This window comes from Sarcophilus harrisii, chromosome 4 (genome assembly GCF_902635505.1).
Source record: "Sarcophilus harrisii chromosome 4, mSarHar1.11, whole genome shotgun sequence".
Taxonomy (NCBI): domain Eukaryota; kingdom Metazoa; phylum Chordata; class Mammalia; order Dasyuromorphia; family Dasyuridae; genus Sarcophilus; species Sarcophilus harrisii.
The window spans coordinates 151,623,196-151,647,836 of record NC_045429.1 but is presented as its reverse complement, the minus strand read 5'-3'; the positions used below and the strand labels follow the sequence as shown (position 1 = coordinate 151,647,836).

The 24,641-nt window shown below is 32.8% G+C and overlaps 1 protein-coding gene across 4 annotated transcripts in view; it reads left to right on the top strand.

Annotated features, from left to right (window-relative positions):
* The window catches only part of ADGRG6 (adhesion G protein-coupled receptor G6), a 179,275-nt gene that overhangs the window by 84,445 nt on the left and 70,189 nt on the right, over window positions 1-24,641 (top strand). For 3 of the 4 annotated variants that reach the window (XM_031964186.1, XM_031964188.1, XM_031964190.1), the window contains exons 3-6: window positions 2,330-2,671; window positions 7,351-7,974; window positions 17,139-17,207; window positions 19,412-19,492. In XM_031964186.1, coding sequence (XP_031820046.1) covers window positions 2,330-2,671; window positions 7,351-7,974; window positions 17,139-17,207; window positions 19,412-19,492 — 1,116 coding nt within the window. The remainder of the gene's footprint in view (window positions 1-2,329; window positions 2,672-7,350; window positions 7,975-17,138; window positions 17,208-19,411; window positions 19,493-24,641) is intronic. The other variant, XM_031964187.1, reaches the window with a different exon arrangement.

Genomic DNA, 24,641 nt, shown 5'->3' with positions numbered 1-24,641 from the left:
TTTTAGATTATTGAATATCTAAGCTTATGAGTAAACAGCAAACATAATATCAATAAACCCAAACACATTTTGGAGAAGGATTTTTTTTGTTTGTAGAGTCACTAAACGATGTTTCTTTCATAAATCATAGGTATGAATTCCTCTATATGTGTGTATGTGTGTGTGTGTGTGTGTGTATAGTTTTGAGAATATCTTGAAACATTTTCCATTGTTACAAACTACATCTGAGGAAGAAGTATTCTTCTTTAAAAGCTATGCTTATTCTGTAAGCATCAGTTATTTAACTGAATTAAAATTTTTCTTAAATATTAAGATGTTAGCACAACAGTTTAAAATTAAGCACCTATTTTGAAGGAAATGCTTTTGTCTTTGGAGTAATTTAATGATAGGCAATATTTATTTATTGCCCACTGAAGGCAAATTATTATATGCTATTGGCTTCAATTGAGCAAACATTTGTTTAGTGTATACTATGAATGCACTTAATGTATCTTAAGTGCTAGGGGCATAAAGATGAAGAAATGACAAAGCTATTAAATTAATCAATAAACATTCATTAAGTGCTTACTGTGTGCCAGGAACTACTGGGGCTACATGCTGGGGACTATATACAGATCAAAATAAAACAGTTCTTGCTCTCAGAGTACTTACATTCTAATGAAGAAAACAACATGAACATATATATTTACACATGTATGTACATACATATGTGTGTATATATCTCCATGTATATATCATACACAATGAATACAAGATTGTTTTATGAGAGAGAGAACAAAAAGCATGGGAGTTCCATTCTTCAGGAGTGTATTCTCTAATAGAGTTAACAAGATATATTTAAAAGTAACAGTACGATACAGGATCGAATGTGATGCAGAAAGTCCACAAACGTGGTAAAAGAAAAATTTAGGAGGAAGAGATCTGGGAAAACTTTATAAAAAGAAGTACCATAGTTTATTCTTGAAAGAGGAGATGAATTAAAGAGAAAGACAGAGCAAAAACATTTTACATCTGGGGAATCACCTGTAAGAATTGATGGAGCCAAATCTGAGATTGGGAAATAGTTTGGCTTTACCTGAAATATAAAATCTGCAAAGACAATACTGTAAAATCAAGCAGCAAACATATCCTGAAACTACAATGCAGAGGGCCTTGAACACCAAGTTGAGATATTTTTATGTTATTAACTTCATAAAACCAAATTTGGTATTTATTTCAATAAAGTTACAAAAATTTGAAAGTAGCTCCAGTTCATATTTCTGCTGTCAGGTTACTTAATGTAACTTGAGTAAAAAGGAATATCTAGAAATCATAGGAATACTGCCAAAGGCTACCAGATGAATGTGAAATTGATCAATTATAATATGGTTAGAAATTTCAACTAAAAATTCCAGTACATAATAGGGAAACACTAAAAAGTTTTGAAAAAAGGGAGTGATGTTATCAGACATATATTGAAGGATTACTATAGTAGCTGTATGAAAGATGAGATACAACATAGCATAATAAATATATAATTGCTGTCTCTGAAGCCAGGAATTTGAAGATTAATACTGGCAGTGTGATCCTGGATAAGTAATCTAACCTCTCAATACTGTTGCAATTCTCTCTATATATTGCAGAAAAAGTGCAAACATTGATAAAGGGATCTCCTCACCAGAAGCTCCTTAGACTGATAAAAAGACAAATGTAGTCAGAGAAAAAGAAAGGGGAAGAAGAGAGAAAGGAAGGAAGGAAAAACAGAGTGGGGAGGAAGAGGAGGGATGGAAGAGTAAAGGAATGAGGGAAGAATAAGAAAAAAAGAATTGACCATCTTTTTCAGTACCTTAAGAAAAAAATGCACTTTCAATCTGGGGATGCTTTCTCTCCATCCCCAACTTCTTTTTTAAATTTTTGTGCCAGGTAGCATAAAAGATTGTCTAGACTTGAACTTCTACATCAAATTCTTAGTTAACTATATAACCATGGATAAGCAATTTTATCTCTGTAAGCCTCAGTTTCCTTATCTGTAAAATGGGGATAATATTATCTTGCATCTCACAAGATGGCTGTAAGCATTCAGTTAAATAATATATGTAAAGTACTTTGCAAAACTTAAAGAGCCATATAAATATCAGCTGTTATTATCATCCTCAAATATGGTATTCCTTTCCATTTCGAGCCATTTGTTTTTATGTTTTCCCCTATCATTTGGTAATATTATTTATTAAGTCATAATCACAACTCTAAATATTGTAACCTATATTTTCTCCTACTATATTAGACATTACTTCTTTACTCTATTGGTGCTTCTCATCATTTACATTCTTTTATTTGTTTTGTCTACCAGTTTGGGGCTGTGCCAACTGCAGAGTGACACTCTCCAGTCCGTCTGGGACTTTTACCTCTCCGTGCTACCCTAACGAATATCCAAACAGCCAGGTTTGCATGTGGACACTCCGAGCTCCAACTGGATACATCATTCAGATAACATTTAATGATTTTGATATTGAAGAAGCTCCCAATTGCATTTATGATTCATTATCCCTTGACAATGGAGAAAGCCAGACTAAATTCTGTGGAGCAACTGCCAAAGGTTTATCGTTTAACTCAAGTGCAAATGAGATGCATGTGTCCTTTTCAAGTGACTTTAGTATCCAGAAGAAAGGTTTCAATGCCAGCTATATCAGAGGTATGTAAACTGAAAGAAGTGCCAAGCTTCTGTTTTTATTTAACATGTGTTATAATAAACAGACAACAGAACCCGAGGACAGATTTAAGCTCTTTTATTGTGTATGATTTGAATTTGACTTTTGGGACAAATGTGCAACATATAGATACATACTAGATCTGGGATTTGAACACAGTAGGACTTTATTACTTTAGGTTGTTTAGATATAGAAGACATAAAGACTATTTCAAATACACAGAAGATATTTTCTCTATTAATAATTAGGTCTATGTAATTATGACATTAGCTTAGCAATCAATTTAAAATACCCACACTTGTGGATTTATTTTTGGTTTTTGGAATGCTACCCTTTCAGGATTTATACTAGGGTACAAGAATAGCATGCAAGTCTTTTTAAATAAGAGAGTATAAATAACATTTTTGGTATTCAGCTAATAGGTTCTATTAATGCCTTATTGTCCACACTCCCCCTACTTTTTCTTGGAATTCAGTTTGGATAATTAAATATAGACTGATGCTGAGAAAGTTACTTATTTTTTCAATATCTCAGGTAGCTCTTTTAGAAGATAAGTAAAAAATTAGGTGCTGATCTTCACTAGTAGAAAGAGTTTGCTTAGGGACCAATGAACTCACAGGTCCAGTAAAAACAAATTATTGTCTGCTCTAAAAAAATTACAAAATATACTTATAATCTGACTTTATAGATAAAAATAAATATTAAGGCTCCTACATATGAAAATCTTATGAGACGACTTTAGAGAAAGAAAAAAAATCATCTTTATTATGACTTTTGAAATAATCTCACAGTGAATCTCAAGTAATCAGCAAAATGCATCTAAAATTCTTAAGGGAGATGATGTTTTCAGTATAGTATGCTATTTTATTTATCATAGCACATATACTCATATCTAATACTATGTGACATATCCTCAAGTATATTTTAAACTATGATCCTGGTTACTTGAGAAAGATATGGAAATGACTTACTTCTTCACAGTTGGAGCATCTTAATAAGCATAGGAGGAAGAAAGCCCCTGTTTTTAACTTCTAGACTTTTCTCATGTTTTATACTCACCTTGAGAAAAAGCATGTGCTGATATCATTGAAAAACTGCAAGGAGGACATGTTTGAATAGCAGTTAGAAATTCAATTTTTGCTTTCATTTCTCTCCTGCTGATACTACCCATGATGCCTTGCCACATGTGTACAACAGAAATTTATTCTTCAGAATTCCCATCCTTCAATTTATTGGAAAGTAAATGTTATTGTTTTTTAATAAGAAAGTTTTAAAATCTTATAAGTTGTTTAAAAAGTTTTTTGTGTCAACAATAGGTTGTTAATCTAATTTTTCATTTTTGAGTTTAGAATTGTAATGGTAGTTATCCTAACATTGAAGTAAACCAATAAATAAAATAGCATTGAAAAGATGACATTAAAGAGAAGGGAAAATATTCATGGGGCAACGAAATGCTGGATGAGAGAGTATTTTTTTTGACTTTCATAGAAAATGCTTCTTTTTCATATGACTTATTTTTAAAAAGATAGATTTTTATTTTCAAAATACATACAAAAATAGTTTTCAACATTCATCCTTGCAAAACCTTCTCTTCCAAATTTTTCTCCCTCCCTTCCCCTCTTATCCCTCCCCTAGACAGCAGGTAATCCAATATATGTTAAACATGTGCAATTCTTCTATACATAGTTTTACATTTATCATGCTGCACAAGAAAAAACAGATCAAAAATGAAAAAAAATGAGAAAGAAAAAAAAAGCAAACAAATAACAATAAAAAAGGTAAACATACTGTGTTATGATCCACATTCAATACCCATAGTCCCCTCTCTAGATGCAGATGAATGTCTCCATCACAAGTCCATTGGAATTGACCTGAATAACTTCATTGTTGAAAAGTGCCCCATCCATTGGAGTTGATCATTACATAATCTTGGTGTTGCTGTATATAATGTTCTTTTAGTTGTACTCACTTCACTAAGCATCAGTTCATGTAAGTCTCTCCAGGTCTTTCTGAAATCATCCTGCTGATTGTTTCTTATAGAAAAATAATATTCCATAACATTCATATGCCATAACTTATTCAGTCATTCCCCAACTGATGGGCATCTACTCAGTTTCCAGTTCCTTGTTAATACAAAAACAATAGCACATGTGGGTCCTTTCCCCTTTTATATGATCTATTTGGGATACAGACCCGTAGAGACACTGATGGATCAAAGTGTATATACAATTTGATGGCCTTTTGACATAGTTCCAAATGCTCTCCAGAATGGTTGGATCAGTATACAACTTCACCAACAAATGTCTTAGTGTGCCAGTTTTCCCACATCTCCTTCAACATTTATCATTATCTTTTCCTGCCATCATAGCCAATCTGAAAGGTATGTATAGTGGTTCCTCAGAGTTGTCTTAATTTGTATTTCTCTAATCAGTAGAGGGCAAATGCCTCAAAAAAAATTGTTATGAACCCTAACCCAATCCAAGTAATTATAAATCTATATTTAATTATCAACACCAAACTGGATTGGAACCTAAGGGGAGAAAGATTCAGAATCCGAAAACCTATCCTTGGTTTGGTCACTTATTATTATTCTACAGCTTTATTATTTAATCTCTATTACTAAGGGATACTGTAGAAAAGGAATTATAATTTTTCTGTTTAGCTCTATAGGATAGATCGAAAGCTAGGCGGAAGTGATCAAGAAAATTATTTCAACTTAATATAAGAAAGAACTTCCTTACCATTAAAATTATCCAAAAATGAAAATGACTACTTTGAAGTGCAATTAGGTTCCTACTCAATTATTGGATATATGTAGGAGTAATTCTTGATTCACTCAAATCTCACAGGATTGTGAATTTTATTTTGAAAACTTTCAGGCTTTCTAGCTGACTAATACTTTGTATTAGATATTTTGCTTAGACAAATGTAGCAAAACAGAAATCAGAAATATATCCCCTTTTTCTGGTGCTTCAGACAGACTTCCCCCTCCCCCTTTTCATGCTTTTATTCATATGTTTTCTTTCAATTTTTTTGTTCCCATACAGTCCTTCTTGAGAGAGTCAAAATTTTCTAGAGTTATTTAAATGAGAAACAGTTGAAAATTTGATGAAGGGAGATTCAACCTTTATATCTTTTTCCTTCCCATTTCTCCAGAGCAGTAACCCTAATTTTAATTTTATAGAAAGAAAGACAAAATCGCTCATCTATTCTTGTGAAAAGGATGGAGTAATATAGGATAAACAGTTAGGTGGGTTCACAACCTGTAGTTTCACTGATAATTTTTGACCTTATCTGGTGAGCTACAGGTAGTTAATTGTTCTAGATGATAAGATAGATGTCACTCATACACACATACACACACACACACACACACACACACACACACACACACCCCTTCCAACCTATCTCAATGTTTTTCACATTAACTGCTTAACTTTATCTGGGTACTTTATTACTTATCAATGTTTTTCCTAAGATATGATGCCTATAACTTGGTGAGTTTAATAGATGCCAGAAAAGTGGCACTCCTTTCAAAATATCTTCAATGCTGAATGAATACTTCTGAAATCAATGGAACATTTGTACAAATTACTCATCACAGCAGCAACTCTCCCAAATTCCTATACTGATTCCTCACCAAGAATGAAATAGGAGCTAAACCCATGATTTTACTGGTATAGGAAACTTGTGGGTGAGGAAACTCCTTTCTATAAATGCAGCTCAGCACTTTCTTTGAGATTTAACATCATTAATTTATACATTATATATGTATAGGGACTGAAGAAGATTAGTAGTAAAGTTAAGAGGCTGAAGACCATGGCATTGGGAAACAGATTGACTAGTGTATTAAGTATCTTCTCATTTCCATTCCCATTTTGATAAATTTGGCTAGTTAGGTTTTCATTAATCTCTATGAAAGAAATCTAATTTCATTTTCGCCATATTATGATGAAGAGAAGTGGAAATATCTATGGCATAGATGATACAATTGGAAAAGTATTGCATTCACACGGTTTAAAAAAAATATTTTTCTCCTAATTAAGAAAACAAAAGCAAAAGTATGTGCCAATAAAGTTGCCGTTTCCCCTTTCTGAATCTTATAATACTGAAGTGTAGAAACTGCATAGAATTATAGCCTCCCTGATCATGTGTGGGTGTTTTCCACAGTTCAAATGTTGAAATCTGTTCGCTAGTTAGTGACTTGGCCGTTTCTGTTCCCCAGAGTTTTGAATTGTAATCTGGCCAAAACTTTGAATGAGTAGGGATTCCCTTTGTTGGGCCTCTCTGTGTTGCCTCATGTTATAAATAACTCAGTATCTGCTCCCATTGCTTGCAAATAGCTAGTGAAAAGAAAGCCTCATAGAGGTGAGTGTTTAGGCTAGGAAATTACTCAAGGGAGAAATTACAATTATACTAGAAAGTGATCCTCAAGGAAAAGTGACGAAACCCAGTGTGAAGGTTATTGGCAATGAATTGGCGATAATAATGGGATGATCAAAGGAAGGGTGGGAGTGGCAAAGAATGAGAGAAAAGTAGGGTTCCAGTGAATTGATCTAAAAGCCAAGGGATCTGATATATCAAAGGTTTTAGCAAGTCCCTATTCTGAAACTAATATGCACCTCTGTATTCTCTCTTTTGTTGTTGCTGTGTTTTGTCCTAGTTGCCGTGTCCCTGAGGAATCAGAAAGTCATTATCCCCCAGGCCACAGATGCTAACCGGGTATCTGTTGCAAAAACTGTCTCGATTCCAGAACTTAGTGCCTTCACTGTGTGCTTCGAAGCAACAAAAATTGGCAATGAAGACAATGATTGGATAGCTTTCTCCTACTCAGATGCTTTATCAACACAATTATTGAGCTTTGGGAAGGCCAAAAGGGGCTATTTCCTCTCCATCTCTGGAGTAGAATGCTTGCTAAACAAGGTGTTATTGGTAGATTCAAATGAAGACATTTTCACAGAAAACTTTGAACAACTGTGCCTAAGTTGGAACAGCTCTTTAGGCTCTGTCAGTGTGAATTTCAAAAGGAGCTATGAAACAGTTATATGCAATTCTACCATTAGCAAAGTTATTCCTGGGAATGGGAAACTGCTGCTGGGATCCAACCAAAATGAAATAGCCTCTTTAAAAGGGGACATTTACAACTTTCGTCTTTGGAATTTTACCATGAATTCCAAAACTCTGTCCAACCTCAGCTGTAATGTGAAAGGGAACGTTGTCGACTGGCAAAATGATTTTTGGAATATCCCGACCTCAGTTCTGAAAGCTGAAAACAACCTAAGTTGTGGTAAGTATGTATAGTAAAATATCTTTCCTTCCTGAGCCCCTCCCCATTGTTCAGGAAATGTATTTGTCTGCATTAAATTAATAATGTTTGTCATTAAAAAGGAGAAAGTTTTTTTTTCCCCCCTCAAGTATATTTGTTCGTTTTCAACTTGCCTACTCAGCTCTGCATAATGTACTTTTTGCTATGGGGTGGCTTTGTTCTTTTTTAAAAGCATTTAATCAAAGCCTTCTGGTCTCATCATTCCTCATTTCCTATGTGTCACATGATATTTAGTGATCTATCATTAACATATTTATACTTCTGTTTTTTAGTCACCATATGATCTAAATAGAAAAGTTAATAATTTGATTTAAATCAGTGGAAAGTGCTAAATAGCAATAAAGGTCTCATTCATGCTTAGAAAATATTGCTTAAATAAAAAAGCAGTTAAGTTAATGAGCTGTTATTTTGGAATTAAACCACCTTAAAAGTCTAAAAAAAAATAGAGAAGATCAGTAGCCATTGAGACAAAAATTTGATAGCTTTTATACATAAAAATTTGCTTTACAAGTAATCCTTGAGATCCGAAAGGACCCTGACTCTAAATAGCAGCAGAGAAAAGTTTAATGTCAGGAGCAAACCATTTGACCTCTTATAGTGTCTTCTTTTGGTTATGTTTGATATTTCATATTACAGTTGTTGTTAATTGAAGCACAATGTTAGATGGCAGAATGAGTAAAGTTAAGTAAAACACTGAAATCTTATTTTCCCAGTGTTAATAAAAATGTAGTCAAGGATCATATTATCTTTGTAATTGTCGCGTCTGATTAATCTTTTCCTCACCAGCAGTTTCCTAAACCAATGAAATCAGAGGTTGAAACAATCAACAACATTTTACATACACTGTCAACTCCAGATTATTCACACTAAGGGAAGGGAACTGATTCTGAATCTCAAAATAACTTCTGCTTGGCTTTGGAGTAAAATAGTGGTAACTTAGAATATCAGTACATGAAAGAATTTGCAGCACTTCAAACAAAATAAGACAGCTATGAAGACCTGATTCAGAGAGACCTAGAAAAGGAGAGCTTCTTGTCCCTTCTTTCCACTCCTAAGACCTTCTCAGTCTGAGGAACTGATTAGCTCCTGTTGGTTGCTCTCCCATTAAGTTTATTGACTGTCTGGCCCACATTTTCCCTGCAGGAGGTAGGAAGGCAATTAAAGTGATGTGACTTCTGAGGTATTTCCTGGTGGGTGGGTGGAAAGATGGTCACTTATGACCCTCTTCCAGAGAGAGACTCCAGAATGCTCAGAGGGCTGGGTGGTGTTCCCCCAGTTAGCCCTTCCCAATTCTAAAGTTATCACAAGCTGAACCTTCAAACTTAACCACATGGTTCAGCTCCTAGAAAATCCAACAGTCACTGTAGCAAATACCAGGTGAAGAAGCCAGCATGCACTTCCTGGATTTGAGTGCCCTCTGGTTTAGATGCCTAATTTTGCCAAACCCTTGGCAGTCATTAAAAGGTCAAGGCATGAACTACTTAAATCGACTGCTTTCTATTCTTCATAGTGACACCTTTAAACAGATCTTTTCCCAATTCTAGTAGCCCAGAGCTTCTGTTCTTTAAGTATTGGGAGAAAAAAATAGAATTTCTTCCCTGGTTCAGTCTCATTCTTCTTTGACTAGTTACATACACAGGACAAATAGGTAGGACCAGTATCATCAGTAAGGTTGTACCTTGTGGATCTAACCATAAAGATCAAACCAACTTCCATCTCTGTTGTTTTAAATGTCTCATTCAACCCCCAACCATCACCATTTGTAAGTACTGAAATTCCTTTAAGGGCAAACTGAGGTACCATGTAGGATCATAAGTTGGAAGGAACCTTAGTTCTCAAGTCGGACTTCCTCTTTTTGAAGATGAGGAAATAGAGATCCATATAGGCAACAAATGGTAGAACTTGGAATTGAAGCCCAATTTTCTGACTGAAAATCCTATGATCTTTTCAATAGCCTTTGACACCTAAACCTCTTTTATTTCCCTCTTTTCCTTTTGCCCAGGGTAAAATGATCTCTCAGATTTTTTTTTTCTAGCATATTCCTTGCATTTCTGTTTATGCTTATCACACTTTCCCTTGTATTAAAATTATTTGTGTACACATGGATGGCAATCTTTTGGACTTTAATTCCTCTGAGAAAGAGGGATCTATAGTTTATTTATATTCTCAGTTGCCCATTTTGGACTGAGTTGTGATATTATCTTCACTAGGACGTATCAAATTTTGACATCTTCTAATTCACATCCAAGTCTTTCATTAAATCCTCCACAGAGAATTCATTCAATATACTGGAGGACTCATTTTTTTTTCAATATCTCAGACTAACTGATGTGACCCTTGGTTTTGTCCATCTTAACTCTCCTTCTTAATAATTGACAGGCCTTCCTAATTTCTAGGCCTTTTGTGTGATGTTTCAGATAGGTCACTAGGGAAGCATATTGTGTACAATTAAGAAATATTAATTGATTGAATTGAACCAGGTTTGTATTGTCAGTATAACAAGAGTGGAATAACCAAAGAAAATTCTTCGGATACCTTGTTTGGAGTTTCCATGTTTCATTTAGCAGCATCTTTGAGACTCCTCCCCTAATACTTTATCTCACCCAAATCTTACAATTTTCAGCATATATCCATGGATTGTGTATAGAAGTATAACTTGCAGATGACTAAATACATACTTCTTCTTGAGGAATGTATGTTCATATGCTCAATGGAATTTAGCTCTGTTACTTTTACAATAATCTTCCTGAATTCAAAGTGACTTTTAATTGCATCATTTCTTTTACTCATGTCCTGGGTTATGTTTGAACATATGATGGGGAGGGAATTTCCTGCTGCTTAATGATCAGCTTTGGGAGTTGAAGGACTTTGTCAGTTATAAATTGCCAGGAAATACCTGTGACAGAGATTATTTCAATGCTTGTTAACTAAGCATAACTGCAATAAATAAATAGATGGAACTGTGTATTATTAGTGTATTAACCTTTCTGTGCCCCCACTTATTCGTCATCAAAGCATTGCTATTCTCTGATTATAAAAATTCATTTCCTTAAAACTAATGATCATACAATAACCATTGGAGAAATAGGATTGCATTCCAAGCATTCCATTGAACTGGTCATGTGTATTAAATATGCAGTTTTATTCCAAGATCAACTCCCAATAGAAAGTGTAATGATTTTTCCAAGTGTGAATTATTAAAATAAATAAATTTAGAATTCAAAAGTAAGACAGTAAAACAAAACATTTACTATTAAAATTGTGGCACCTTGGATATACTTGATGAGTATCCCAGTCAGTGTGAATATCTCAATAAAATTTTTAGATATTTAAAAATCTGTATGCATTTTCACAAATTTCTGAGGACATCTTAAAAATATTGCTGAATTTAAATATTTGAACAAGTTTTACTTAGTTTTACTTTCCTTATGTTTCTTTTTTTGAAAACTCTGAATTTTTAGTTATTTATATGGTTCTTTGCATCTTTATAATGTTAGAAATAATTTTTGTTCAGGAATTTCAGTAGCTGTCTCATTTTATGACATTTCTCTTTGTGTGTATATATACAGATAAGTACACATGTACATAAATACACATATTTTTCAATATGCCTTGTATAATAGACATGTTTTGGACATGTTTGAGATATACCATAGCTAAAGTTCATTAAGCTAATTAAAGTTCCCAAACTAGTTAATGCCATTATTGATCAAAAAATTAATAGGTTGTACACATATATTAATGATTTTATTCTTGACAATAAATTCCTAAAAAGATTTCCTCTTCTTAAAGATTGGAACATTTTGACTCAATGAATTCTGAAAGCTTGTGTTAACACTATTGTACTCTTTATTAAAAATGTTATAATGATTTATTTGATGTTTCTTCCTTTAACTTTTTTTAACTGGCTATCAGAACTCCATATTCTAACCAGAATTCCCAAAGTAATTTGACTAAGGAACACTTTGGAGGTTTGAAATACATTAAAGGAACCAAATACATATTGGTCAGGGAAATGGTCATTTCAGACACACTGACCTGATAAGGGAGGATTAAAAAATCGTGCCATAATAAAAAAGAAAAAGAATATCATCTTATATTTATAGTAGACTTTAGAGTTTCTATTGGCTTTTTGTCACAGTAGTTCTTTGGAACAACTATGCAAATATTATCATTTCCATTTTATAGATGAAGAAAAATCAAAGAGGTAAGAAACTGCTGACTCAGTCTCCTAGTTCAACAACAACCAAAAAGAAAAATCCTTTCTTGCCATCCATCCATTCCAGCTAGCTGTCATCTTATCCCTTTCCTTATTTTCATGATTAAATTCCTTGAGAAAGCCATTTACAATTAGTATTTTATTTTCTTTTAAAGTATGGTTTCTATTCTGGTCATTCAACTGAAACAACTTTCTTCAAAGTTATCAATATTCTTTTAATTGATAGCTTACATGACCTTTTCTCAATTACCATTCTTCTTTGACCTCTTTGTATCACTTGACACTGTTGACCACTGTCTTCTTGACACTTTAATTTCTTAGTTTTGTGGCATTGCCTACCTGTCTGACTGCCCCTCAGTCCCTTTTGCTGGATCTTCAACTGGATAATGCCTGCTTCCTTTATCTGTGCTCTAGGGCTCTGATCAGGGTCCTTCATGCTCTAATAAGATATTCTTCTCTTCTCCTTATATATTGTTTTGCTTGATGAATGTGTATTCTAATTGTCATCTACATGTAAATGATTCTCCAATCTTTTTTTTTTCAATCCTAAATTTTCTTCTGAATCTTCATCTCACATATTCAACTGTCTATTGGACATCTGGAACTGGATGTCTTCTAGATATCTTATATGTTCAAAACTGTAAATTCATTATCTTTCCCTCCAAATCCTCTCTTTTTAAAATTTCTCTATTTCTGTGCAAAGGTAGTTAATCAGGTTTGAAACCAGATTTTAACTCTTCATCTTTCTCATGTTCCTTATCTAATATATTGCCAATCAATGTCAATTTTACTTTCATAATGTCACTTGTCTATATTCCATTCTCTCCTTTTATATTGCCATTTCCCCCATCCTAACCTGCTGCCTCACAAATGTCTTCTTACTCTAATCCATCTTTCATCTAAGGGCTAAAGTAATCTATTACCACCACCCTTCCCCAGACTCAGTAAACTCTAGTGTCTCCCTATTGCCTTCAGGATCAAATAAAAGTCCTTTGTTTTGCAATTCAAAACCTTTCATAAATTGCCCCCTCCTACCTTTCCAGTCTTCTTATGCCATTCTCCTCTCCATGTAACACTGGCCTCCTTTGATATTTTTTGCACTGAATTTTCCTCATTCTGTGTATTTGCATTGGCGTTCTTTGCCTGGAATTCTCTTTTTCATCATCTCCACCTCCTGGCTTGGACTTCCTTCCAAGTCTCATTATAAATCCCACATTCTCTAAAAAGCATTTCCAGGTTCCCTTTAATGCTGATACCATCTTCCTGATAGTTCTGATTTATTCTGTTTATATTTTGTTTGGACATAGATAGTTGCATGTGATCTCTTCCCTCTTCTATTTAGAGTGTGAGCTCCTTGAAAGCAAGAATTATTTTTTTTTCGCCTCCCCCATTCTTGCTTTGTATTCCTAGTGCTTAGAACAGTGCCTGGCAAGTAGGAGGTGCAGAAATAGTCCTAGACTTAACTTGATATATTGAATTCAGTCCCAACTAAATTCTCCAGATTGTCTAGTATTCTTCCTGCCCTGACAGATTGAGCAAGTTAAGCCTATTTTCATACTGAACAAAAGTTGTATGTAATTATTTATGCTGTACATGTGTTGCATATCATATAAGATTATTTTAGACATTTTAGAAGAAAACTACCACTGGTATAAAATTTTTCTCAATAATTCTTTCCATTATTTTTGTTGAATCCTAAACTGCTGCAGAACAGCCTGAGTAGCACTGCATTAATTTATACCACTTTTCACTTAGACTATCTCAGATTTTCTTTTCTAGTTGATCAACATTATCTCCTTTCTTTTTTTTTCAACTTTACTAAAATTCCATAGAAGTTCAAGTTTAGAGAGTGCAGTTTTCTATTATTTTTTCAAAATATCAGGACAACCCAGAGATTTTAGCAATCATCATTTTACTTTGGTGAAATATTTTATTCTTTGGAATTGTGCAATCTACCCTTAAATATCAATTACATGCAAGGATAATTTTTCCACTGAAAGTATGATGCTCAATAAATTATATAGAATAGTTGTTTATTTTGTGAAAAATTCTCTCTTTCTCTCTCTTATTCTCCTTTCTCCTTCTCTCTTCCTCTTCCTTTCTTCCTTTTCCCTCTTTCTTTCTTTCTTTCTTTCTTTCTTTCTTTCTTTCTTTCTTTCTTTCTTTCTTTCTTTCTTTCTTTCTTTCTTTCTTTCTTTCTCTCTTTGTGTTCCTCTCTCTCCATCCCCTGCTCTGACTATAAATGCAGCAGTCATTTATGAACTTAATCCAATCACTGATCAACATTGAAGTTTTAATGTGTTAGCCCTACCATAGCTCAGTATTCCTAAACTCAGTCTATCCACTATCCTCAGCTTCTCTAGTAAAAAAGATTACAGAATTATGCTCAATAGTTGTTGCTAATGATAATAATATTATTTAATCTTTAAAAGGAAAGAGAGGGGGAGAGAGGGAGCAAAAGAGTGAGGAAGGAAAGAGAGGGTGGAAGGGAGAGATGGGGAGGAAGAAGGGAAAGAAGGGGAGAAAAAGAAAAGCAAAAGGAAAGGAGAGGGAAAGAATCAGAGAGGGGGAGAGAAGGGGGAAGAGAGAGAGAGAGAGAGAAGGAGGGAGGGAGGGAGAGAGATTTTTGCTTTTGCTACTAGTGTTTTACCAATGATTTAGAGTTGGTGTGTTCATCTATAAATTCATCTGTAAATGTTGCAGCTTAATATTGAGCAGAAATCTTTATTGCATCAACAGGAGAAAAGGGACAAAAATACATTAATGTGGTTTCATTGGGAAAGGAGAGTGGTTGGGGGAGTGTGTGCAAATGGAAACAAACATAAGAGTCAGTTTCTCAAAGCCCTCCATTGATGCCTAATGTTTTGATATCTCCAGAGAGGATTATCTTGATTAATTCCTTTAACAATCTTCTGTTTTGTAAATCTGTCAGGAGAAGAAAGTTGACATAAACAAAAATTATACCTTATGTTTTTGGGATAGGTAACTTGGGCAGGATGCCTTTTATTGTATTCTGTTTTATTCTAAAACTAGAACTGGGTTGCAATTGTACTTTACAAGTCAAATTTACTTAATGATGACTTCATAGGATCATTGTTTTAGAACTGGAAGGGAATTTAGAAATAGCTAATCTCTTTATTTTACAAATGAAAAAACTGAGATGAGATGTTTTATCCAAAGTCACATCTATTTAAGAATAAACAATTTTGTATTTTAAAAAAATACCTATTTCTCATGATTGTGTTACCTAGATAAGAATACAACTCTGTAGCTAGAATAAACCTCAGAGTTTATCTTGTCAAACTCTTTTATTTTGCAGATAAAGAAAATGACACTTAGAGGCGAAATGACTTTTTGAAATTAAAAAGGTGACAGAGTGAATGTTTGAACCTAGTACTTCTGATTTTAGCTCTACTGTCCTTTCCAATGTGCCAAGCTGAATCATTACATCAAAAATACCCTAGTCTAGAATTTATGAAATTTTATGTAACATCTGAGCTTGAAAGACATTATAGAATGTCTAGAGCAAAGTATTAATTTTACTGGTGAAGAAACTGATAATCAGAGAGATTGTTATTTGACAAGGTCCAGGCTGATAAGGGACAGAGCCTTGACTTAACTAACCCACATCTTTTGACTCCCAGTCCAGTGTCCTTTTGACTTCAATGCACACTCACCATGGATACTGTGGATGACCAAAGAATATGTGTTAGGCATGTATGGCATCATGCCAGATACAGTATGTGATAAATAAAATAGAGAGGACATTATTTTAAAATTTGAGATTGAGATGTTAAGAGTTTTAGTTTAAGAATTACAGTATTGAAAGTGAAAGTGTCAAACCATTAAAAAAATAATGATGATTCAAGGGGAGTAGTTAAAGAAATATTAAATCAGGCCTTTTTTTACTCTTTTCTTCCTTCTTGCTCAAGTCCTTTATTGAGGTAGAATTATAATTTGATTTGATTCCCTCCACTACTTCCTCTTTATCCTTCTCATTCTATTTTACTTTATTTTACTGTTACTGTGATATAGCTAGGGACACTCTAAGGGAGTCAGAGACCCCCACTTATATGGGATGTTAAGTTTAGGGAATAACAAGAAAATCTGTTTGACTGAATTCTAGAATGTATGAATGAGGGACCATGCACAATAAGCCTAGAGAGGAAAACTGGGCACAAATTGTGAAGTGTTTTAAATGTTAAGCAGAGGAGTTTGCATTTTATTCTAAAGCAGTTGGAAGCCAATGAAGGTTCTTCAGCAGGGAATACTTTTGGAATTTTTATTGTAGAATGAATGGGAGACTCCCCCAGCCAGCCTCTTCTGTCGATTTTGGTGTCTTAAATAAAATCCTTGAGATCCTCAATAAGACATTATTTACTTAGAACAAGTTATTAAATTTCCCCTATGAAATAAACAGCCCTTATTTAATCATCCTTTGGTCTCTAAATAGTTATAATTTTCATTTCATGAGATTTACTCAAGTTCTAAAGCAGTTACATGCAAATAAACTGAGGAGTCATGATGCCCTGTGTCTTTAAATTCTCAAATTGGTCTTTCTCTCATTCTGTGTCTTTAAATCTAAACTTCTATATATTCACATGTTAATTTTTAATAGATAAAAAGCTCAGAGGTTATTTTTATTGTGACATTATATTATTATATATTGTTATTATTAACCAGAGGTTATTATTTTACATTTTTTTTTATCCTGAACTACTAACATAGTGTGTTTTCCACTATGGGAGTGTTTGAATGAATGAATGTTTAAAATAACATGAGTTCTGCTGATGCCTATTCTAGGGACTATTTTCACTCTAAAACTTTTTGTCTTTAATTTATATGTGTGTGCTTTGAAAAAAAATGTAATTCACATGTATGTAATGATTTATTTCTATTTATTAAGGTTCCTACCTGATTCCACTACCAGCATCAGAACTCACTAGCTGTGCAGAACTGGGAACCCTTTGTCAAGGTAAGTATATGACATCAATTCAACAATTTTGTTTTTCGAAACTTCTGTTTTGCTGTCATGCTGTTTTAGATAAACTTTAGTTATTGTTTTGGTTTTTCAGTTTCACTTTTCTTTCTTTCTTTTTAAATTTTGCAAGCCAACAACCAGAAAAATTGAAGGAGTTCTGGAAGTCTTCTTAGATGTGTGGGTGTACTGTACATATGGTATAAAGAAAGGAATGCATTCACACACTCTGACCAGTTTTCCATAAAGCTTTTACTATTTCAAATGTGAATGATTACATGACTATTTAACAAGGGTTGATTTCATTTCTTCCTCTATTTTCTACTCAAGCAGATTGCAAAGGTCCTGTATTAATCCTGACGCAGAATGTTCTAAAGAAGTATTCATGTTCATAAAATGAGAACAAATATTGAAAGTAAACGTAATGCTCTGCTAACTTAACAGGAAACTGCCAGATCATTTATCATGTACAATGGGACTTTGATTTCAAAATAACCACAGGCTTGCTCAGAATTATTGCAATTATTGTTAATGTAATAAGTATTATTACAGATAATTATTATGTTAATAATTATATTATATTCTATATTCATCAACTATATTTATGTACTAAGTAGCTATATACTCAATAATATGTAATTAATATCATTATAGTTATTTAAGTATAATTATTAAAATAATAAAAGTCATCTTCATTTGCTTCTAATAGGCTGGTAACCCTTTTCGCCCATATCTTCTATGGATTAAATACCAAAAGAAGTACTGAGCTCTCTGAAACATAGAATCATGACTATGGGCACTTTTCAGACTGAATTCAAGGGAAATTTTTTTTTTCTTTAAACCATGTTTTTTTTAATTCTAAATAATAACAATATTTTATTTTCATTATTATGAAAAATCAATATAAACATTCAAAATTTTGGTTTTGATTTTTTTTAATTTGTCTTGGGGGTGAGAAGGGAAAAAATCTATTACAAATGATAATGGTCAATTATTATTCTTGGTAAAGTGTGAAACCCACTAAATTTCAGCTATACAATGAATTATCACATCATTTCTCTTAAACTGATGACTGCTTTTAATATATTCACTTTTATAAAGAAGTGAAAGATGGGAAAGATAGAAGATCTTTTGGGGATTTAGGGTTTGGTCAATGGGAGACTAATGTGGATAAGCTTATTTACATGTAATGATTTTTAAAAAAAATATGCTGTTTGCATGTATGTATGAACACACAAGTATGAATGTGAAATCAAAACCAAAATTTTTAAACCTTTATGTTGATTTTTAAATAATAATGATAAATGGAATAATAGAATATTATTATTATTTAGAATAACAAAAAACATGATTTAAGGAAATGTGTGTTTATTTATACACACATGTATTCCTTTGAATTTCATTTCACATTGAGGAAAAATTTTTCTTATACTACTTAAAAAAATATATCTCTCCCAAATACTTAGGAACATTTTCAAAGCAGGACATGAGGTTTTGATCTATGAATTTCAGTGTTAAAAACATAGATATTATGTAATGCTTTGAAAATGTCACCCTTGTAAGGATAGCACTTATATAACATTGGATAGTGCTTAATAAAGCTAGTTGGATCATTAAATGATTGATTTGTTTCACATTTGTTTCTGATTTTGTTTTCTTAATATTTATTTTCTCTTCTCAAGGAGAAAGAATCAATCCTTGGAGAATTCACTTTAGTTTGAATGTGGCAGAGTTGGAATGACTTAACCTTTGTAGAATCTTAGTGTATTTAAAGTCAAAAGAGGACGTTGATGGTCAGCTAGTCTAATCTCTATTTTGTAGTTGAGAAACTGAACTCTAAAAAGTCAAAATGATATGACTAGAGTTCAGAAAAAACATATTTGTAACAGATCCAGGACTAAAATTCAGATCTTATTGACTTTCAGTTCAGAATCTTTCTATGTCATGATATAAGAATTTTTTTGGTATCTTTTAACCTAGTATCATGCTGAATGATTCCATTTGGGGACATGGAGCCTATCACTTTATTCCTCCTCCTTACTCATTATCAACTTGGAATATGTGATATTTAGTATCTAGCAGTAGACTTCCATTATGCTTATGTATGAGTTTTCATGCATTAATGAGTGCTAGATTGCTTATCCATATTAACGGTCATGTGTTCCTTTGCAAGATTACATCTCTGTCATCTTTATTGCCAGCTACTGTAAACTCTCCTACTACACCACCCATTGCTACCACTAACATGCCTGTTACTAATAGAGTCGATAACCAAAGGAATGGTAAGAAATCGTTCCCTCCCCCTTTTTTTTAGTAATGTTTCTGAAATATTAACAACTGTATTCTGAGGGAAAACCTCAAGAGTTTCATCAGTGTGGTTGATATTTAAGATAAGCATATATATGTATATGTCTATACATATATATGTATGTATATCTGTATATATAGCATAACATGTATGTGTATATATACATATATAGAGAGAGATATCCTCATACATGTTATTTCTTCATTTATCTGAAAGACTAGTGTGAGCAAGGTACTGAGTATTGTTTTGCTCTGTATGATTCAGATTACCAGTATAACTGATCTTTTGGTCAATTAAACGAGTAAAATTTAGCAACACTTATTCCTACCTGTTACTTGAACTGTCTTTTAGAGAAAAGCTATTTCAAATTAAAAAGGCATCAATTTTAATGTTGATTTCAAAAGCATAATGTTTATTTCAGGAATTAATAATACTTTGTATGAAGTCTTTGTTCAGAAACTATTAGATGTTAGTATTTCATATAATTTAATTTTAAAAACTTCATATTGATTTTACTTCTCACTTGTCAACAGTATTTATGATCAACCATTTGAGAATTCTAAGCACTTACAATGGATGATGTTTTATATTTGTTCCATTTTTTTGGAAGAGATGAGATTTGCTAATCAATTTAAATCTATAAGAAGTTATTTAGTGAATTGGGTGTTTCTGGTTTTTTCATAGTAACTTTTGTATCTTTCATGTATGTTGTTTATATTACTCTTGTAATTTTTGAAATTACAGGTCTAGTTACATAATTCATCTTAAAAACAGGAGAAAGTTTAATTGTTATTTATATTTATTAACATGTGTCTAAAAGATATAGCATTCTTGCTTATATTTTCTTTGTAATGGACAACACAGATTAGGTGCCCCCCATCCCTCTTTATCATTACTTGAGGAAGAATAGTGCTTACAATTACTCAGTATAAGCAATTTATTATCTGCTTTCCATCCATTTGACTTATATTGACAACAACTTCTATAAGTTGAGAATATCACATTTTCATCTGAAGGACCAAAATCTAGAGTAGAGAGTCTTAACTTTTTTTTTGTCATAGTATTTTTCATCAGTCTGGTGAAATCTGTAGATTCCTTTTTTATATTAATATTTTTAAATGCACAAAATAAACTACGTAAGATTATAAAACAAACAAGTTCAATTCAATCAAGTTAATGGGTCCAGTGAATTCTGTCCCCTATTTAAGCACCTCCTTTCTCTTTTAGAAGTTGCAAGATATTAGGATTACTATTTTTTGCATGAATCAATGCATACATATACACATATGTATATATATAAAACAAATACATATTTATATATCAGCAGAATTGTCAGAGGAGCCGTGTTTTAGCATGCTTTTGATATCCATACCAATAGGATTTATGATGAAACATAAATTCCAACAGTCCCTAAGAAAGTAGCAACAAGGGAAGGTTCCAGTGCATATTTTATATGGATTCTAGCCAGTAGTTTGGAATATTATAATTGTGATTCAGTCATGCAGTCTTTGTATGGTTATACAAAAGAGCCTCTGTGAACTTCTCCCCTTACCACTGACACATCCTCTGTTAGCAGCCCAGGCTTGGTGGAGTAAATCTGTAGTCATTCTTCATGTAATTTCTTAAATTTTTGGAAAAAAGCTTTATCGTCATTCTTTTAGTTCTCCTAATTTTACATCATCTGTTGCATTTTGATTTCACCACAATGGGCAAATATATTAGAATCATCAGAAATGATTTGAAATTCATAATTACCTAAAGGAAAATTTTTAATTTTAACCATTATTGATATGAAGGAGAAAAAAAAATTGCCTCAGAACCAAAAACTTTAAACATCATTATGCAGTAAAATGCTATCTATTGATTCTTTAGTTGAAATACAGTGGATTGATCTAGGTTATATTTGTTGGGGTTTTTTGCTTGTTTCTTTTTCTGGGATAAAAATGAGTATAGCTATCAAATAAAATATCCACTTATTGACAGTTTTTTTTTTTTTTTTTTTTTTTTTTTTTAAACAGGGGTAGCTAGATAGTGCAATGAATAGAGCACTAATCCTGGAGTCAGGAGAACCTAAATTCAAATATTACCTCATACACTTAATAGTTCCTAACTGTGTGACTCTGGGCAAGACACTTAACCCCAATTGCCTTAGCAAAAAAAAAAAAAAAAGTTATTTTAACAATGAATTACCAAATAATTATTTTTATCTGTCAATAATATTCTGAAGAAGGAAGCCATATTTTACTGTCCGATACTACAAGAGGTCAAGAAAGATGAGAGTTGAAAAAAAGGCCTTTAAATGTGTCAATTAAAAGACAATTGATTACTTTAGAGAAAACAATTTTAATTGATAAAGGTTGGAAGCTAGTTTGCAAAGGGATTTTAAGTGTGAAAAGAGCAACCGGGAAAGAATCAGTAGACAGATAGAGAAGGCATACATAATAGTGGGAGGAGCCTAATGAAGAAGATAGGAGGGAATGATATATAATCAATTGTGCATGAAGATGGATTGACTTTGGCAAGAAGAAAAGCTATCTCTTTATCATGTTATAATGCTGTAATGTTCATTTTCTTATTTGCATACATTATTTATTAAAACTACTACTCAATGTCTCTCATTTTCTGTTGAATCATTTTGATCTAATTTGGAATTAATCTTGTAGCATGATATTAATATGAAAAAGCATTCATTTTAAGTATAGAAATAGAAACTGGTCCTGTCATTTAATTGGGAACTTCCCAGGAAAGATTTTTCTTGACTAATGCAGGTTGACATCTTCTCTACAATTTTAATTCTTGTTTAGTTGTTTCAGTCATGTCCAACTTTTTGGGACCACATTTGGGGTTTTCTTGACAAAGATACTTGAGTGCTTTGGCATTTCCTTCTCTAGCTCATTTTACAGATCAGGAAACCAAGGGAAACAGAGTGAAATGACTTGCCCAGAGTCACAGAGAATATAAGTATCTGACTCCAGGCCCAGACACTATTTAGATGGCCTTCAATTCTTAATTCCTAAAGAGAATACAAAGTTAAGCGACAAGGAATTTAAAACAAAGAGCAAACACTGTTGCCATCTAAATTCCCAACATTACCTCTTTCCACCCTCTAGTCATGAAATAGTATGACTCCTTTTTTCTCCCATTAGCTTGTTCTTATTTATATGCCAGAATGTTTAAAGCTACAGAATATATAGAATATAATGATTTTTTTTTGGATGATCTTATAGGATGCTTAAGATCTGATATATCCATCTAAGGTCTGTGTCTAAAAATGGTTGCATCTCTGCATTGGAAGCAGCATAGTATAGTGAAGAGACTTAGAGCCCCAGAGGCCCAATTCTTAACTTTGCTGGCTGATGATATGCAAATCACTTTAATCTCCTTAGGTCTCAATTTTCTCATCTAAGAACTAAAAAACATTGGACTAGATTTTCTTTTAAGATTCCTTCTAGCTTGAAATATTAGATACTTGTAAAAGTGGGCAACATTGAAGCTAGCTTCTTAGGATATACTCAGTGCAGTCTCAAAGTCTTGCTTTTCTTTTAGTTATAGTTTTTCATGGAGAAGGAGCAAAGCCCTAATGTCCTCAAATCACCATTTATTCAGTCTCTTTAATTAGTACTACCATGATATCAGTGAAGAGTAAACCACCAATTGTCCCAGTAGACATAGATTGATTCCAAAAACACCGGAAATAGGGCCCTTTTTCTTCTCTTTTCTGTAAGAAAAGCATCTCTCTCACTTTTTTCTTTTCTATTTAAGTTTAGTTTCTTATCTACTATTTCCAATCAAGGGTTCATGTCCCTTTCTGTTCAATCACATGCGAGGAGAATACTCCAGGAGCACATGTTATTCAATAGCTGCCTCAGTATCTTCTCAACACCATCAGTTTTTTTAACTACCATTGTTAAAACTTCATATCCATGGAAAGAAACTAAATCAAAATGTTTCAATTCTGTAACTTATAGGGAATTACAAAAAGTAGCATTACTTATAGCTCAAATAAAAGACATCTAACTAATGGCGGATTTCATAAAAAAAGACTTTGGGACTTTTTTGGGGGAGGGCTATCGTTTTTCAGATGATACATACCAAAGAGTAACGTCTTGAATCTAGTCTTAGAAGTCTCACCCACTTGGGTAATAGATGTACTTTACAGTATTTTCTTTAAAGAATGCACATTTTGGGTTCTACTACTATTCATGACAATGATGAGCTTCGGTAGACAGGGCGTATATCTTTTGAAGCCTCCATAATTTATGAATATTTAACTCATACATTTTCCATTCTGGCAGTCCCAGGAGCTATTAATCCTCTAGATGAAGACAGCTTGGATTCCAGGATAGTACAAAGAAAACTGTCCATCAATTTTTCTTGCCATTTCAAAGTATATGCTCTCCAGTAACACATCATGGATCATCCATTTCCTCTGATAACAATGCATCCTCTGCTGCAATATGCCAGCTAATGAATCAATATGGCAGGAATTCTACTTCTTATGCCTTCCAGAGGCATTTTATCTTCCTTGTATGACTCACTTAATGACCTTAACTGCTTTTGCAGATCAGAGGTTAACCATAGTGTCAGTCTGTTCAGTGCAGTGTAGGAAAAATAAACTGAGTTAGCTAGTTAAATTTTAAACTTACTTGTAGGAAATAGTTAACATGGCTTTTAGCAATCACTTAAAACATTAGGTGCAAATATTTATACCCTTTTCATGTGTGGTTTTTCTCTTTTGTTCTGGTTATTCTTTCAAAATAGCATGACTAATATGGAAACATGTTCAACATGATTGTACATGTATAACCTAAATCAGATTGCATGCTGTCTTGGGGAGGGGTAAGGAAAGGTAGGTAGGGAGAAAAATTTGGAATTCAAAATCTTACAAAAATGAACATTGAAAACTATTTTTACATGTAATTGGAAAAAATAAAATAACCTAGAAATTATATACAGTAAAACTACACTCAACAATTTTGTAAGCCAGTTAATTAGTATATTTTAGTTTTTCTGTCCTTCCATTTACTAATCAATACGATTCTAAGGTAGTGATTAAATTTGTAAATTGGTTTCATTTTTGCTTTGTGTTATTGGTATTACATCTTTATTTTTTTTTCCAAGCT